The 17,482-nt window shown below is 32.4% G+C and overlaps 1 protein-coding gene across 1 annotated transcript; it reads right to left on the bottom strand.

Annotated features, from left to right (window-relative positions):
• Positions 1-8,017: 8,017 nt before the first annotated feature.
• Positions 8,018-17,481, bottom strand: LOC127704874 (GPI mannosyltransferase 2-like). The gene is made up of 3 exons (XM_052209106.1): positions 17,384-17,481; positions 9,923-11,059; positions 8,018-8,291 (listed from the first exon to the last, which is right to left on the bottom strand). Exons 1-3 carry the CDS (start codon positions 17,453-17,455, stop codon positions 8,031-8,033), a joined length of 1,470 nt encoding a protein of 489 aa, XP_052065066.1. The 5' UTR covers positions 17,456-17,481; the 3' UTR covers positions 8,018-8,030.
• Between the last annotated feature and the right edge of the window lies 1 nt (position 17,482).

The raw sequence follows: 17,482 nt of genomic DNA, 5'->3' as shown, positions 1-17,482 counted from the left end.
AAAGAAAAGAAAAGAAAGAAAAAGAAACACATTCTAATGGCATGCGTCCGTAGCGCTTTTCTGGATTTACCTTCATCAGGAACGCGCAAAGCCGACTATTTGATAGCCGAAGATGTATAATAACCGAAACCGTTAAAGAGCTATATAACCAAAAAGGACATAAAAAAATTAGCCAAATCTATCAAAGGTCAACTTTGCATGAGGGACTCGGTTGAAATTTCGTTTCTTTATAATTTCAAAATTTATAAACGGACAATTTTAGACAGGTTTGTTATAAATCATGTCAGTACCGAAGTACTGACTACAGAGCTGATAATACCCTCGGGGAGTGACAGTACACCTGCAGTGGTATCGACCCAGTGATGTAAAAAAATAAAACACGTTAAAAGAACAAGTTGGAGATAAGAAGATCACAACTGGTTCCAATAGGAATGAGGACTGTCTATTGGTAAACATGTCCACCAAATGCTACAAATATGTTAAAAAAAAACCAGAGGGTCACACCAACATATATATATATATCACTCACTTGACACTCCTTAAATGTACAAGTGAAAATAATTTCTGACTAAATTTAGCTACAAATTGTATTGTATTTTCAAAGTCCCTATTTCTTAAACCAGATGTAGTTCCAGAGAAGTTTTTTTTAAAATTGCCAAAATTAAAGATTGCCTCTTGTGGACATTTTGTTTTCATGCAATGGTACAAACATAAGGATCATCTGTAAACTGCCTTCCATACATTATTCCAGTGGAACGTTTGGTTAGAATTGATGGTTAAGCAGTATCATATAAGAAGATGAGAAGGTTATTTTACCCATGCAGGAACTATGTACCACCGATGCCGCCATGTTTATCACAGAATCAACATTTAATAATACAAAGTATAATTGTTTGTAGAGGGTTTTCTCATAACCAATTCGCTAAAGTTTCAAAACAGTCGCTAAATAGTTTCAGGGAAGATTTATTTTTAATTAGCTATTCAGAATAAAGATTGCTTTTGTTGACTACATTTTCCATCCGATCAAAACCAAACAGTAAGGATCATACCTGAACGTATAAGATGCAGACATCTTATACGTTCGGGTATTTCACATCCAATATTTTATGGTAATATTCTTTACAAAGCACAAAAATGTCGGCATTCACCTCAAAAGCTAACCAAACCTTTAAACAGACTTATTCGGAAAGGATATAGTTACGATGCTGTTGTCAAGTCATTAAGGATTGCATATTTTGATATTAATATTGATTCACTCATAGGGTCTTTGCATCGGAAATAAACACATTTATTCTAAAACCAGTTGTTGGCATGATACGGGTTATGTTCTTCTCATATATTTTATGATGGTATGATACTAAACCCCTAACGGGAGGGATTGTACTTGATTTTCATATGATGACGACATAATCTTTCAATCAGTTTAATTGAGGTTTCGAGCTGGCATGTCAGTAACTGCTAGTAGTCCTTTGTTCATTTATGTATCATTGTCATTTTGCTTAGTTTCTTTTGTTACCTATTCTGACATCGGACTCGGACTTCTTTAAAAGTGATTTTTGCTGTGCGTATTGCTATGTGTTTCATTTTTCTACATTGACTAGAGGTATAGGGGGAGGGTTGAGATCTCACAAAACATGTTTAACCCCGCCGCATTTTTGCGCCTGTCCCAAGTCAGGAGCCTCTGGTTTTTGTTAGTCTTGTATGTTTTTTTAATTTTAGTTCATTTATATGTTTTGGAGTTTAGTGTGACGTCCATTTTCACTGAACTAGCACACAATTTTATTTAGGGGCCAGCTGAGGATCATCTCCGGGTGCGGGATTTTCTCGCTGCATTGAAGACCCATTGGTGGCCTTCGGCTGTTGTCTGCTCTTTGGTCGGGTTGTTGTCTCTTTGACATATTCCCCATTTCCATTCTCAATTTTATTTGAAGAGAATATTTCCATGTACTCTTAATAAAAATAAAATGTTACTTTGCCGCTGTACTGGCACCCTTTTATCTTTTTGTTTAGTTTTTTTTTGTGTGTGGCTATAGTGCCGATCCGATGAGTCAAGCTCTTCTCAACTTACTTTTAGTTTGTTCTTATATTGTGCTGGTACATCTCTTTCTCATCTTAGGAAATTACTGAGCTCTCACAAACATGATTAAGCCGCATAATTTTTTATTGGCCTGTCAGTAATTCAGTAGTTGTCGTTGGTTGCTGTCTTCTAGATTCCTTAATAGCTTGAATCCAACAGTTGGTTTTCTCTTTTTACTTGTTTCACTGAAATATCAAAATCTAGAATGGACAATTATTGGTGTGTATAGTAGATTTATTCAAAGTCAGTTCCCTTTGTATACGATAAGAGAATTCCTGATTATTTAAAGCAATCATATCATCGGGGTAATGGTAAGTGTTTTTGAATTTTTCAATCGAATGGAATTTAAAAGGATCTTTACTGAGTTTGGTCATGTGATTCATACCAACCCAGGAACAAGTCTGACATAAAGGGTGACTCAACCGCGAATTGAAAGGACCACCGAAACACGTAATTTGTCCAAAACATACAAAGAGTTTTTACACTCCCAAAATAATTAATCCCATTATTTCAATATTCTTTATTACAAAATGTAATAACAAGTTCGTTAATGTTGTAAGGAAACTAGTTAACAGGACAGAAACGTTAGTTGTAGAATACTAGATAGGTCTGTCTACTATTTGACTCTCTGTGGAGCGGACAGCCTTGAATGTAGACAAATTTATAATTTCTTTTTTCTATCACTTTCGGAATGTGATAAGCAAATATCCGCGATATTCATACATTTATTTAAACAAGAACCTGGGAATAGCATACCGACTGTCAATATATTATGTCCCAGTAAGAACCAAGTGATTTTTTTAATAAAAACATTTCCCTTTTCCAAGGATTTGTATAGTATACATATCCTTGCCTTTTCTTTTATATTTCTTTCTAAAATTGGTTTCGAAATGTGACACTTGTATGCGAATATTCATAATATTAATACATGTATTCAAATAAACAACAAGTGATTTTTTAATAAAAAACATTTCCTTTTCTTTTAAATTTCATTCTTAAATTGTTTTCGAAATGTGACACTTGTATGCGAATATTCACAATATTCATACATTTATTCAAATAAACAAGTGATTTTTTTAATCAGATATCTATGGTGGCCGGTTAAGGCCATTTTGCATTTTCGCCTTTCATATTCTATAGGGCGAAAACGCGAAAACGCGAAATCGCGAAATCGAAAACGCGAAGTCGAAAACACGAAAACGCGAAGTCGAAAATGCGAAATCGGAAAGAAAAAATATTTCGTGTTTTCGACTTCGCGTTTTCGCGTTTTCGACTTTGCGTTTTCACGTTTTCGCCCTATAGAATATGACAAAACTCTTTAACAAATTTATTTTCGATGGAGGACTATATTTTGTTTCCTTTTCTCCAAAAAATGTATACCTCTCAGTTTTGAATGATGTTGAGGTCCACTATAATAGCATGGGCATAGGAAACATATCGAACCTTCGATGTTTTACAGTACCATGTAGAGGTAGAATTATTTTCTTTACTGATCAGCGGCGGATCCAGATTTTTGAAGAAAAAAAGCGGTATATACATGTATACATAAGAAATTGGACTATTTTACGTTTAAATATCTTATCAATCGTGAGAAACATGAGATTATTATTTTCTTGGCGATCAGAAGGGGACGTATGCCATCTACGTCCCCGTGGATCTGCAATGTTTTCAACGACACAATCAATATACTAGTATATATTTATACAATTATAGACAATTTAATACAATCAAACCTCTATCTATGTATCTTATTTTATGGAAAAGCCTTTTATAATCTTCTTGTTTATCAATACAAGGGGCCTCGGTGGCAGAGTAGTGTAAGTATTGAGGTTGTGAGTTGAAACTCCGCTCACGACAAGATGCGTTCGAATTCGACCTTAATTGACTAGGAACTTCATTAAATCTGCCGAAGTTCGGCAATTCTCTCCGAAAACTCAGTCTTCCTTCACCTTCAAAAAAATTGGCCGCCACCCTTGACATAGTCAAATGTGCACTAAGTGGGGTTTAACACCAACAGCCGAACAATCAATAATCGGGGGAGTTTATTGCTGGGACATAATATTTAGTTAGTATATTATTCCCAGGTCTATTATGACAATAAGATGTAATGATACATGGTCACTCATAAAGTGGACTGAAAAACGATATTGTACCCAGCTCGTTGAAAATGTTATGTAATTAACTTATTGGTTTTTGTAATAATTGATGCCAACCATTGTCAGTTTTAAATATAGACAAGAGATAGTCATATTTAAGTGTAAAATTAGTACATAGTTTAAATCGTTTGTCACAAGTTTTTCTACATTGGCTAGAGGTATAGGGGGAGGGTTGAGATCTCAAAAAACATGTTTAACCCCGCTGCATTTTTGCGTCTGTCCCAAGTCAGGAGCCTCTTGCCTTTATTAGTCATGTATCATTTTTAATTTTAGTTTCTTGTGTATAATTTGGAGTTTAGTATGACGTCCATTATCACTGAAGTAGTATACATATTTGTTTAGGGGCCAGCTGAAGGACGCCTCCGGGTGCAGGAGTTTCTCGCTGCATTGAAGACCCATTGGTGGCCTTCGGCTGTTGTCTACTCTATGGTCGGGTTGTTGTCTCTTTGACACATTCCCCATTTCCATTCTCAATTTTATTGTGATTGATACCTGTGCCATGAGACCTATGACTAAGCCATCTTTTATCAATCATATTCAAGATATCAATAGAAATTTTAGATATATTTCCCTGTTCTGTGATATTGTCATTTAGACGGAGGGGATGGCACACGTTTTATTCAGGACAATACTCAAATTTTACAAGAATCTTCAAATTGTTTGTGTGATTGGCCCGGTTGATTTGGGACGTTTTCAAGAAAATGGAATTTTATAAATTTAATATTGTGTTTGTGTTTTCCTTTATGCTGGTACATCACACTTTTGAATATCTTAGGTCTACGTTGGTCATTTTTTTTTCAATATATGTTTTTAAAGTTCAAAGTCTTTTCTGTCTCGTCTTGATTTGAGACAACTTTAATAAAAGAACAGAGTTCCAATGTCCACCGCATTGCACATATTTTATCTATCCAAGGTACATGGGCAATAACTAAAATAAAAGCACTTTTTTGTTCTTTAAAACTGTTTATTAACATCTTCAGAGAAATGAAGGCTTCAGAGCGAATGCAATGTAATTTCCATTATAACTTTTTATATTTCCAAGGGGCATAACTCTTTAAAAATATTTGATCAGAACTTATTTTCAAAAGTGTCAAAGACATTGCTGATATAATTGATCGGCACTGATTTTTGAACTCTTCAAGTACATTGATGATATAAACCTATAATATCAGTTTCATAAAAATCTGGCAAGATTTGAACACATGAGAGCTCTAACGATGCAATTTTCCATAAAATTAATGTTTCCAAAGGGCATAACTCTTATTATAAAAATAAAAAAAAAATAATTGATCGGCACTGATTTACGAACTCGTCCAAGACATTGCTAATATAAACCAATGATATAAGTTTCATAAAAATCTGACAGGAATTGAACACGTGAGAGCGCTAACAAGACCGGACGGACGGACGCCCGGTATTTCCATGTCCCCCGCAATGCGGTTGATAGTTTTATGTTTACAATTTTTCATTTCTATCATTTATAAACTTTACAGTTTTTAGTCAATTTTTGATTTTTTAAAGATTTTGATAAAAACAATAAGCACATTTTTTTTAAAGGTGAGATGATGTTTTAAGGAGCACTTCATGTGTGGGTGCATCCTTATAGCTTAACGCTGTCATTGGGTTTTGTTTAAAATTTCTGGCAAAAGGAAGAGAATTTGAAAATAAACTTAGTTGCATTGTAGTTGTCTGTATGATTGTTGATCTTATTATCGACTGCTTTTAGTAAGTCTGTCTTTCGATGGTACGGCAATTTCATTGTGTATAACTATATGGAGAATTTGAAGTCTGGTTTTTAATCTTCGTTTTTTGTAAGGTTCATGAGGAAGGCATATTGAGATCGTGTAGCATATCAGATACACTGTTGGTATTGTGATATCGATCTGTGTAGGGGCCTTGGTGGCCGAGCGGTCTTAGTAGTCGAACTACTGTATCACTAGCTAGTCAACACTGAGGTTGTGAGTTCGAATCCCGCACGGGGCAGGTACACTTGACTCCAATCTTAATTGACTAGGATTGTCAGTTTTCCTACCGAAGGTCGGTGGTTCTCTCCGGGCAATCCAGCTTCCTCCCCGGGCAATGCAGCTTCCTCCCCAAATAAAAACTGACCGCCACGAAATAGTACAATAGTGTTGAAAGTGGCGTTAAACACCAATCAATCAATCGATCTGTGTATTAATGTCCTGAATATGCATGAAATATTTGCCACTGGACGCTAAGCAATCAACAATCAATAAATCCATCTGTGTCTGGGATATCATGCAGCTGTTCTTTGCATTTGTTCCAATATGTTTATATTTTCTGATGTGCATGATTCCCAAAGAGTGCAACAGTATTTCAGTTTTAGTCTGACTATTGTTTGGTAAGCTAGTTCATTGACTAGTGATCACAAGTTTAGAGTTATTTTATTTATGTTTTGCCAAATGAATGATAGACTAATATGCTGTTGTGGCAGTATGTTGTAAAGGTGTGTTCCATTTAAGGCCTGAAGACGGTGACATATCCAAATTTTGCAGATTGGACTTGTTCTCCAATGTGGTCATGTAAGTTGTAGTAAAAATGCATTCGTTTTTTCTTTTTTAAGACTATAAGGATGTTACATTTGTCAGGATTGAATGACATGAGCCAGTCTTGCCCCCAATTGATGACGGTTAGAGGTCTTCATGAAGCTTTTAGATGTAAAATTTGAGAGGTAATAGGCCGGTAGATGATGCTGTCGACTTCAAAAAATCTTATTTGGCTGTGTTTTAGATAGTCTGGTTAGTCATTTATGTATATGAGATATAGTATTGGTCCTTGTACTGTGCCCTGAGGAATGTTTGATGTTACTGGTAATTTTTTCAGATTCAGTGTTTTCAAGTTTTGTTTGAGTTCTGTTGGGAGAGAAATGATTAAATCCACGTAGTTGCCTGGTCTGAGATGCCATAGTGTTTTTCAAGTTTTGTTTGAGTTCTGTAGGGAGAGGAATGATTAAATCCACGTAGTTGCCTGGTCTGAGATGCCATAGTGTTTTAAAGTGTAAAATTAGCATTTGTGTGGCACCTTATCAAAGTCATGATTTCTAGATTAGTTTGTGTATTTTTATCATTGTTTTGAGCCAATTGGTCTATATTAAAGAACTACAGTAACATGGCAGAAGAACATGGTTTTAGACGTATTACAAAAACTCATAATCAGATGTACAAACATAATGGACTTGTATGCCAGCGATACTTTAACAGTTTACCTAAATAGGTAAATCAACATCCATTTCATTTGAACTCTGGTTGATAGTTGTCTCATTGGCAATCATACCACATCTGTACAGTACAAAGATTGCTTTTAAATCGAAGTTGTAAATGAATTTGTGTCTGTAAACATGGTAAATTGTGAATCAGACATTTTTCACTTTCATCTTCATATTAGTTTAATACAGAAATGCAGACGTAAGTGACTTATATGCTTGTCACTAATATTAGAAAGAGGGAACACGGTCCATAAATACCTTTAAACAAGCATAAGAAAACCCTTGAATGTCTTCCTAGGAGAAGAAACAATCAGATAGGCACATTGAAACTTATATAACAAATCCCTTTATGACTTAAGATATTGTTTGGGTTAGACAGGTGTTCAGTTTACTAAGATTAATAAATTACTACTAAATGTTCACTGTACAAAGGATTTTAATGGAAACAAATCCTTGACCATTGACTATATGTGTAAATACAAAAGTTCAGTTTGTTTTTTTTTGGTTTGTAAAATTTATTTTAGACAGGTTTTACTTGTACAAACAACAAAAGGCAAATGATAATTAAAATTTATGTCCATGGAAGAAAGTTGGAAAACATAAAAATTCCGATTAAAAAATATCCAAGAAAATATAAAACTATCATCTTTGATTGTGTATTACCATTTCTAAAGTCAAAAATAGAAATATCACTAATATCACAAATTTTAAAATACTTTGAATGTTTTTTAGAACTAGCTTTCATATTTTGTGCATGATGATCTGTTGAAATGATGATTGCTGCATACCAGTAAACTATAGGAGATGAAGAAAACACCATTCTTGTTAATACCTGAAAATAAATAAAGTCATCTGGATTAAAATTTGTATAATGTTAGAAAAGAAAACAATCAAGTTATAATCCACAAAATAGTGAAGACATTTTCCATACATATAAAGACTAGTCTTTCAAGTGTGCATTTTTCTGTTGTAATTGGAGCAACAATTTATCAACTAAAGAAGAAGGTATGAAGAGAGCCATAATTTGCCAATTGGGCCCAGAAATTGCAAAATTAGTAAAATTATTTAAGTCTTTCAATTATGCTAATGAATCAATAAATGAACAGGTTTAAATTTTAAATAATCTAGACATTGTAGAGCAGAAAGGTCACTTGTGATGTCATTATGACAATATAAAAATGTGAAAATTCTTATATTTTAACCTTAAATGGCCATTTTACATGTAGTTTATTGTTCAAAATAGATATCATCCAATGGATTACAGGGGCGGATCCAGCCATTTATAAAAGGGGGGTTCCTAACCCAGGATAAAGGGGGGGTTCCAACTATATGTCCCCACTCAAATGCATTGATCGTCAAAAAAAAGGGGGGTTCCAACCCCCGGAACCCCCCCCCCCCCCCCCCCCCCCCCCCCCCCCCCCGGATCCACCACTGGATTACCCAACATGCCCAAAAAGATATTTTATACACATTAGCATCTTTGAAAATCACATTTTGTAGCACAATATCTTTTGGGGTGAAACCTTTGCTCATACATGTATCTAAATATTAATGATAAGATAGATCTAAATGAGGCTATTTTGGCATTTTTTTTTTGCTGTGTTACACTTAATGTCAGAAGTTTGGAAGACTAAATTCAAAATATAGATTGAAATATAGATACTGATGATTGACAGTCTAATGTCTTAGGGAACACCTGAAGCAGACTTATAATACTTTTTGATTTCAAATTCAGGGGACAAATAAACATGGCCTTATCATACCTTCTCCTTTGTTATACATTTGTAATACATACATACTAAAAAAATGTATCTGGGAGATTTTAAGCCAAATTTTCTGACGTTTTTCATTTATAATTTTGTGGCACTGTTTTAAATTAATAGATATTTTTTTTTTCATGTTTTGTAATCTAAATTTGTAACAAATCAAATATTACATATACTTAATCATATTGAAAATGTTTATTTAAACCCTAAAATGTGGAGATGCAATGTAACTCAATGATGTGGCATGCAATTCAAGAGATACAGCATCTTGTCAATATGAATTACATGTACATAAGGTACATACATGTACTAGGTAATTAGGCACATTTTGTACCATTTCTTATTTTACATATAATTTTCAACAGCAGATTATAAAGTCAAATTAAAATATAAATATCTAAGTAAAAAACAAAATAAAAATATCTTTAAACATATTACTTTAGTTTAACTTTTTAATTCTGACATACATTGTACATACAGACACTGAAAGCTTTATGAAATTAGATATAAGTTAGAAAATCTCAACAGCTACAAATATATGGGAGTTAAATGTATCTCAAAATAATATTTACTTGTTCATTTGTACTACTTTTACCCCTGACTGACATTGGAAGTTAGCTACTTTGTAATTTTTGTACACTTGACTTTGACGAGAAAAATCTTCTGATGATAAAACCATACAGAGAACTGAACTCACCTGAATATGTATAAAAAACCATCCAAATACAGTAATAAACAATAAGTGTGCAATATATGGTAACATTCTTTTGTTTATAAATCCATTTTTCTCTGAGTCTTCTATGTTCTTTTCAGGTATCAATCCTAACGTCAGACATATCTTTGGGTTCTGTCTATAATAATATATAACAGATGAGACAGATAAAACACTCACAGGTAAGGCCAGGATAAAATTTGGAATTTGTCTGAACTCGTAGTATCTCAAAAATCCAACATTCCAATGAGTATTCTGCACATGACTGTATGCAAAGGGTATTCTATAATTGCACCAATCAAAATCTGTTTTGTTAACTAAGTTGTAGCTCCTTTGTCTTCCATACTGAATGAGGAATTCTGGTATTTTCCACTTCCCACTTTGATTGCAAAACAGATCACTTATGTAAAATTGATACATAAGAAAAGGTAATAAAAATAATATCAAATATATCACAACTTTCAAAATCTCTGTCAAAACTAGTAAAATTTTGTTTATAAAGTCTATCTTACTATACAATAAATGTATCACAATATTCTGACATCTTCTATGAAGTTCAAAGCCAGCAGTCAATAATCCATTAGAACGTGAAAGACAACTTAAACTTGAGAACATCAATGACTGATTTCCTTTTCTTTCTTCAAATTTCAACATTGAAGAAAAAGTTAAATATGCAAACAATATTTCTGAATAAAATGCTGAGATGAAAATACTGGCTGGATTGAAACAAAATAACAATGTAGCCTTATAGGCTAAAGATTCTGACTTCAAAATACTTTCACTCAGTCTGTACAAAACAATTGTAGCTTTTAAGAAAATAACTAAATTGAAAATAAATCCTGATACTATTAGAACTGTTCTATACTGCATCACAAATTGCATTGGCCAAAATAAACTATTGGCTAATATTCTAACACACCATGGAAATAATGGAAAAAAGGCTAAACTGTTTTCATAAATGTATCCATGTTCAGCTACATGGAGGAAATATACACCATCCCATCTGATGAATCCACCTAATATATAGTGAACAAATGTGTCCAGTGGATTGTCTTTAGATTGATCATACGGTGGATTAAACACATCTGCATTGTGATCTGGTATCAAGATATTGAACACAACCTAAAAAAAAATACAAATTATTAAACATGTGTGTTATTAAGATCTAAGCAAAATATTTAACTGCCCTTAAATTATGATTTTGATGCAATGTTCTTTGTTACTTAAATTTCTGATTGGATAATTGCAAAATATTGAGGTTAAAGGCCATGGTTTATGTATAAACAAATTATCCATACTAATCAAATGACATTTCCAGTAGTTCAAAGTCTGACTAAGTACATGTTTTTGTTATGGTATAAAAAGTACCAGTAATATTATCAGTAGCTTTGATTTCCATGTTATATACTTAGCCTTGTCTCTTATTTGTGGTCCATTTGAAACTGACTTTTTGCAAAGTGTGACTGTTCAGAGCATGTTATATGTTATGTGTCATCTTTTAGATGTCTTTGGTTTTTGTGCCATAAAGTTGCTGTCTGATTGACTTATACATGTACCTCACATCTATATATCCATATGAGTGAATGATATTAGGTACACAGCTGCAAAGTCATCATCCATTTCATTTCTGTCAAGATTATTTACTTAACTTAGCATGTTTGTACAATCCAGAGACTGAGAGCATTTCTTTATATGGTACATGTTATATCTTAAAATGTTTTTGCCAATTGTAGAAGTTTTTGTTGATTGCAAATCTTTGATACATGTTGCCAAAAAGTGAAGAACTTATGAAAAAACCTGACGTTTGTTGAAGACTGTATGTCGCCCTCTAGATGTCTTTTGGTTGTTTTTGTCATTGGGTTGCTGTTTCATTAACGAATACCCCACATCTCCATTTATTCGAACTTAATCAATCAGATGTATTTAATACTGGTACTTCAAATCAACAAGTTATTATTCATAATTATCTATATATAGGGAATTATAGGGGCACCCCAATATTCTGACACCCCATTAGTCTGACAACTCAATAGTTTGACACCCCATTGGTCCGACATCCCAATTGTCCGACACCTTATTGACATCAAAATATTTTTAAAAAAAATGTATTCATTTCTATATTAGAAAGCCAAATAAAAGGTTCATTTTAAGAGGAGGACACTGTCTTTCATGGGAACAGGTGATGCAAGCTAGGTCAATGTATTAGTACTATTAAGTAGCAGAATTTCATCACCACTAACTAAAAGCACAAAATACATTGTTAAGTCTTGTTGAATTGCTTAAATATCTCTGGATACAATATCTCAGAGATACAGGTTAAAAAAGTATGAAAATAAAGGAACCAATGAAGCTTTGCTGTGTACATTTTCATATGTGTGAATTTCATATGTGTGAAAATAGCTTGAGTGAATAAGACGGTCATGTTTTTCTTGTATACATCAAGGATTTGTATACATGTAACTCAAGCGATAAAATGTAACAATAGCATGAACAGTGCAGTAACTCAACTAAAACTTCTAATCTTATTTTTATTTTTTAAAAGGGGACCAAAAATGTAGCAGTATAATGCCATTAGTTGAAGAACACAAGTTTAGTTTGTATATATATATGGGCACCAATATTTTAGAAAGAGTGAAATTAGGGCAGAACACTTGTGTTGAAGTGTTTTGTTGTAATTTTGCTCTTTTTCAAATAGTGAGTAAACTTGATCAATGATTATCTCCCTTCCAAATAATACTCGTCAGGTTTTGACGTGTTCACTGCACAGGGACTCGGTTTGCAGATCAATTTTTTTTTTAATCAGACATCAAATTTTTTTTGTTTTCTAGCAATGCACAGTTTACTATCCATATCAGTTTACTGAAAAACCCTAAAGGGATCTAAGTCATAATTTTGAATAGCCTACCCTTCTTTAAATGAAAAATAATTAAAACTATTTCTATGTGACTGTATACCTTACAAAGGCAGTCACTTCCTTCCTAAAACATTCTTCTATCAGAAGCATGCATGTATTGATTTCCCTATCAACGACTTCCTTACTCAGCTATCATTTCAATCAGGTAAAAAATTTCAAATTTCCCAGCGAAAGCAACATAACTGGCACTCATGCATGACGTTTTTCAACAACATAGATGCAATGGGAGATACATCTGTCATTACATCCAGTGGCAAATATTTCATGCATGTTCAGGATAAGAACTAATTATTGCGAACAAAATGAAACATTTCCACAGAGTCATCTTCTCTTGGTCAAGGTATTTAAACTTTTGTCAGTTCTATTGTCTCATTGAATAAATACAATAGCTATTGTTATCTGTATAGTTTATTCACAGTTTATTCCCAATTGTCCCACTTTTTAAAATTTCAGACTTCTGATTCTCCCACATGAAAAGTTCTGATTGTCCCACATTATTTTATGATGTAAAATGTTCGTAAATAAACAAGGTAGTTGTTGTTTGCTTTGTTGAATAAACAAGAATTAATTATTACATGTTCAAACAATTATTTGATATCAATTTTATAAATGTATGAAATATGATTTTTTTTTTAAATCATCATGCAGAGTAATGCACTTTGTTTTTGAGTTAAAAAAAATATATATATAATGTTATTAAATCATAAGTTTAATGCACTTTTGATTAAATAATACACTGTATATCATTTCTGAGTTATAAAATATATCTTTAATGTTACGTTTATTTATAAAACAAATATCAATGCCAAAATTTTTAATAACATAATTTTAAAGTTTTTAAATAAATTTTAAAATAATGCTTGCATAAAAAAAGTAACACATCTACCAACATTTAGTGATCCTATTGAAATTTGTTTTTTTTGTGTGTTTGACAAATAAAAACTGAATGGAAAATGACAATGTTTAAATTAAGGCCTTCTTACATGTATTTTTTAACTAAAAAAAAAAAAAAAAAAATGCAAATTTCAATAAGAACAATGTTAAAAATTTTGTCTGAAATCAACTTTTTATGATTAAATCAGTGTTGATATTGAACAGATTGAAATATATTATTGATATTGAATAAATACAACAAAACATACAGTTTTGAGAGTTGATGCATGTATTTTCATTCATTTAGAAGATAATTTTTTTACTCAGGTAAATTAACCAATGCGTGATGGCTTTTTCTTAGAAGAAATTCAAAGGTACCAGTTATTATTTAAAACTACACAGAGAACAATAGCTATTGTATTTTTCAATGGGACAATAGAACTGACAAAAGTTTAAATACCTTGACGCAATAACAATAAATACAAATTAAAGGTAAGTCCAGTAATAGGGGTCAACCAGAATGAAAAGCGGTAATTTGGAAGCAGTAATATTCACTGTAAATCCTTACGATCACTGAATGCCTACATGTGGTTTTAATTAATTTTACATAATTTCATAACATGATAACATAAAATTGAATGGTCCTTGGAACTTGTTTCCCATTAAAAGTGCAAATAAACAAGGAAAGAAAGGAGGGGTTGTGATAAATCATTATAGAATGGGACATACTTTAAAAATAACGAGATGTGGTATGGGTGCCAATGTGACATCTATCCACCCAAGTTCAAATAAAATGGATGTAAGCAATTATAGGTAACCATAAAGCCTTCAACAATGAGAAAAACCAATACTTCATGTATATATAGTCTACTATAAAAGGCCCCACCATGACAAATATGAAACAATTCGAATGAGAAAACTAACGGCCTAATTTATAACAAAACAATTTACGAAAAACAAATATGACAGGCATGAACCAAGGACAACCACTGAACTACAGGCTCCTGACTTGTGACAGGCACAAAAAGAATGTGGCGGGGTTAATCATGTTTGTGAGCACTCAACCCTCCCCTAACCTAGCTGGGACAGTGTGTAACAGCACAACATAACTATGAAAGAACTATATAAATCGGTTGAAAAGGCTTAACTCATCAGATCAATACAAAGCAGAAAAAACATCAAACAAGACCACAGACCAGACGTGGCAGGGTATTTATCCATCCTTCATCCCTGAGACTACTATAACATGGTATCAATATTGAATCCAAAACTTTTGATAAATATTTGGGAATAATAATTGATCAATTTCTAACTTGTGATTTTATTGTCAACTCTATAGTGAAAAAAGTCAATCAAAGGCTTACATTTTTATATAGAAACAAAGAGTGTCTAAATTTTCAATCCAGGAAAACATTGTGCTCTTCTCTGATTCAATGTCATTTTGACTATGCATGTGCATGCTGGTATGAAGGTATATCAAAACAAATGAAGAATAAACTTCAAGTGGCACAAAAATAAGATTGTGAGATTTATTCTGCAATTACATCCCAGAAAGAGTGTGACATATATTGAATTTTAGAAATTGGGCTTTTTAAATATTAGTAATAGAGTCAAACAACTAAGACTCAATCATGTTTTCAACATTTTTAACAATGTATGCCCAAATTATTTACATACTAATTTTGTTAGAAATGAAACATCTTTCAATACAAGATCTAGTAGTAAAAATTTTTATATCAGGAATTGAAGGGTGTGAATCCACCACTTTCTTTTATAGTGGAATAAAAGACTGGAATTCGTTACCAGACATGATTAACAGTTGCTCTCAAAAATATAATTTTAAAGTACAAGTGAAAAAGTTTTTGATGGATAAATTTAAATCCATCTTTAATAGTGAATTTGTTTTTTTATTAATTATACTGAGGCTTTGACCTTTTATCTGTGATAAATTCTTAATGATTTGTGTTTGTATTTCTATGTGTCAACTTTTGGTGTGAACTGGAAGTCTCGTCATAAAAGGATCCCACTGGAAATAAGTTTTAATAACGTTTGTGGGTCATCCTAAGGTATTAGGCTACAGTGAAAATCTAGTCAATTTAAATTTCACTCATTATTTAATCTAGTCTATTCGTATTATCAAAATATCATGACAATTTTCATAATTTTATTTTTTAAATTAAAATTTTTAGTAAACATGTAAATCATTTTAGTGTCTATAAACTATGTCTAGTGCTATATCTGTGTCATTGTAATATATTGTATCTGTCAAATTCATGCCTTTTATCTTGAATAAATATATCCTCGATGATTGGAAGTTTGTTACCCTAACTCGAAACAGAAGAAAATAAAAATCACAACCTTGGAGCAAATATTATCCACTGTGGATGTAAATATTCTTTACTTATTTGCAAACAGTCTGATACATTTAATTGATGAATAGCTTCAGAAACAGGGTCAATCTTTCTATGTTTCGTATTGTGATCCGATTCAGTAAAAATAAGTAGACATTCTTGTAAGTTCGTGACCTTTGTCTTTGACGGTGGCTTTTGCTCATGTGCAACTACATATAGGTCAGGCCTATTGTATTATGTATTTGAACATTACAGAATAAATTTGAGATCAAATAACAAATGAATATCTCGAAAAAAAAGAGAAATTGATACATACTAACTTTTTATTCTCCCTACAAAGATTATTATAATTTTTACACGTGACTTTCAATGGTCAATTGGAAATTTAAGAATTAAACACTTTAAACACGTTTAAGATAACTATAACGATGTCACAATGTCATTAATGCATCAAATAAAATTAAAATTGAGAATGGAAATGGGGAATGTGTCAAAGAGACAACAACCCGACCATTCAATTTGCATTCAATGGCATTATAAGGATTAAATTACTTTTACGAGCCAATATTCTGCAGGTTTTGTTTTCATCAAACTATATCAAATCATTTTCTGGTCTTAAAAAATCCACTCACATACAGACTTTAAAAAATAATACTCTTGGCCTTAAAAAGAGGAATAAGAGGCCACATAACCTAAAAATAGATGATGACTCATTGTTGAGATGTCAATAACAGTGCTGAAAGGATTTTCCCAAGAATTTAACGAAATTCTAGGAGAGGAATAAAACAGTAGTAGTGGAAATAGACGTTTAAACAAATAATATTCTAGAACATACACAACTTCTCTTTTTCAAGCCGATATTAGTGAAAATGCAATGAAAAATATTCGGTTAAGTTTTTTGAAGTAGCACGTTGCTGATGATAAATACTTTTGCATGACGTCACGAATAAACTGGAAATCCCCAAATGTCACGAACTTGCAAGCATAAAGAACTTGCAATCATCGATGATATATATAGTCTCCGTCAGCTCATCCCTAACAACAAAAAAGACACTAATTACATATCTGAGAGTACTAGCAGTTTCTGACAGCTAGTTCAAAGCCAATAACAACTAATAAAAAAATTATGTATCTAAGACTAAAATATCAATCAGTGTCCCCCTCCCCCTCACCAGTACACATCCAACATCCATTGCCATTGCCATTGGATTTAGTCAATTTTATTGTGATGTCTTATTAATAGTAATTTGACGCTAAAGCAAATGAAAAGATTGTTTTTCTTAAAAATTAAATTCAGTTACAAGATACCTGCAAAATAAATACAAGTGATCTTGAAAGCAAAGAATATTTTAAAAGTGTTTCATCCATGGGGGCGTCCATCTTTGGAACTCATCCAAAGTCTTCACA

Source organism: Mytilus californianus, unplaced genomic scaffold (assembly GCF_021869535.1).
Source record: "Mytilus californianus isolate M0D057914Y unplaced genomic scaffold, xbMytCali1.0.p SCAF_6, whole genome shotgun sequence".
Taxonomy (NCBI): domain Eukaryota; kingdom Metazoa; phylum Mollusca; class Bivalvia; order Mytilida; family Mytilidae; genus Mytilus; species Mytilus californianus.
This window is presented reverse-complemented; position numbering and strand designations above follow the sequence as displayed.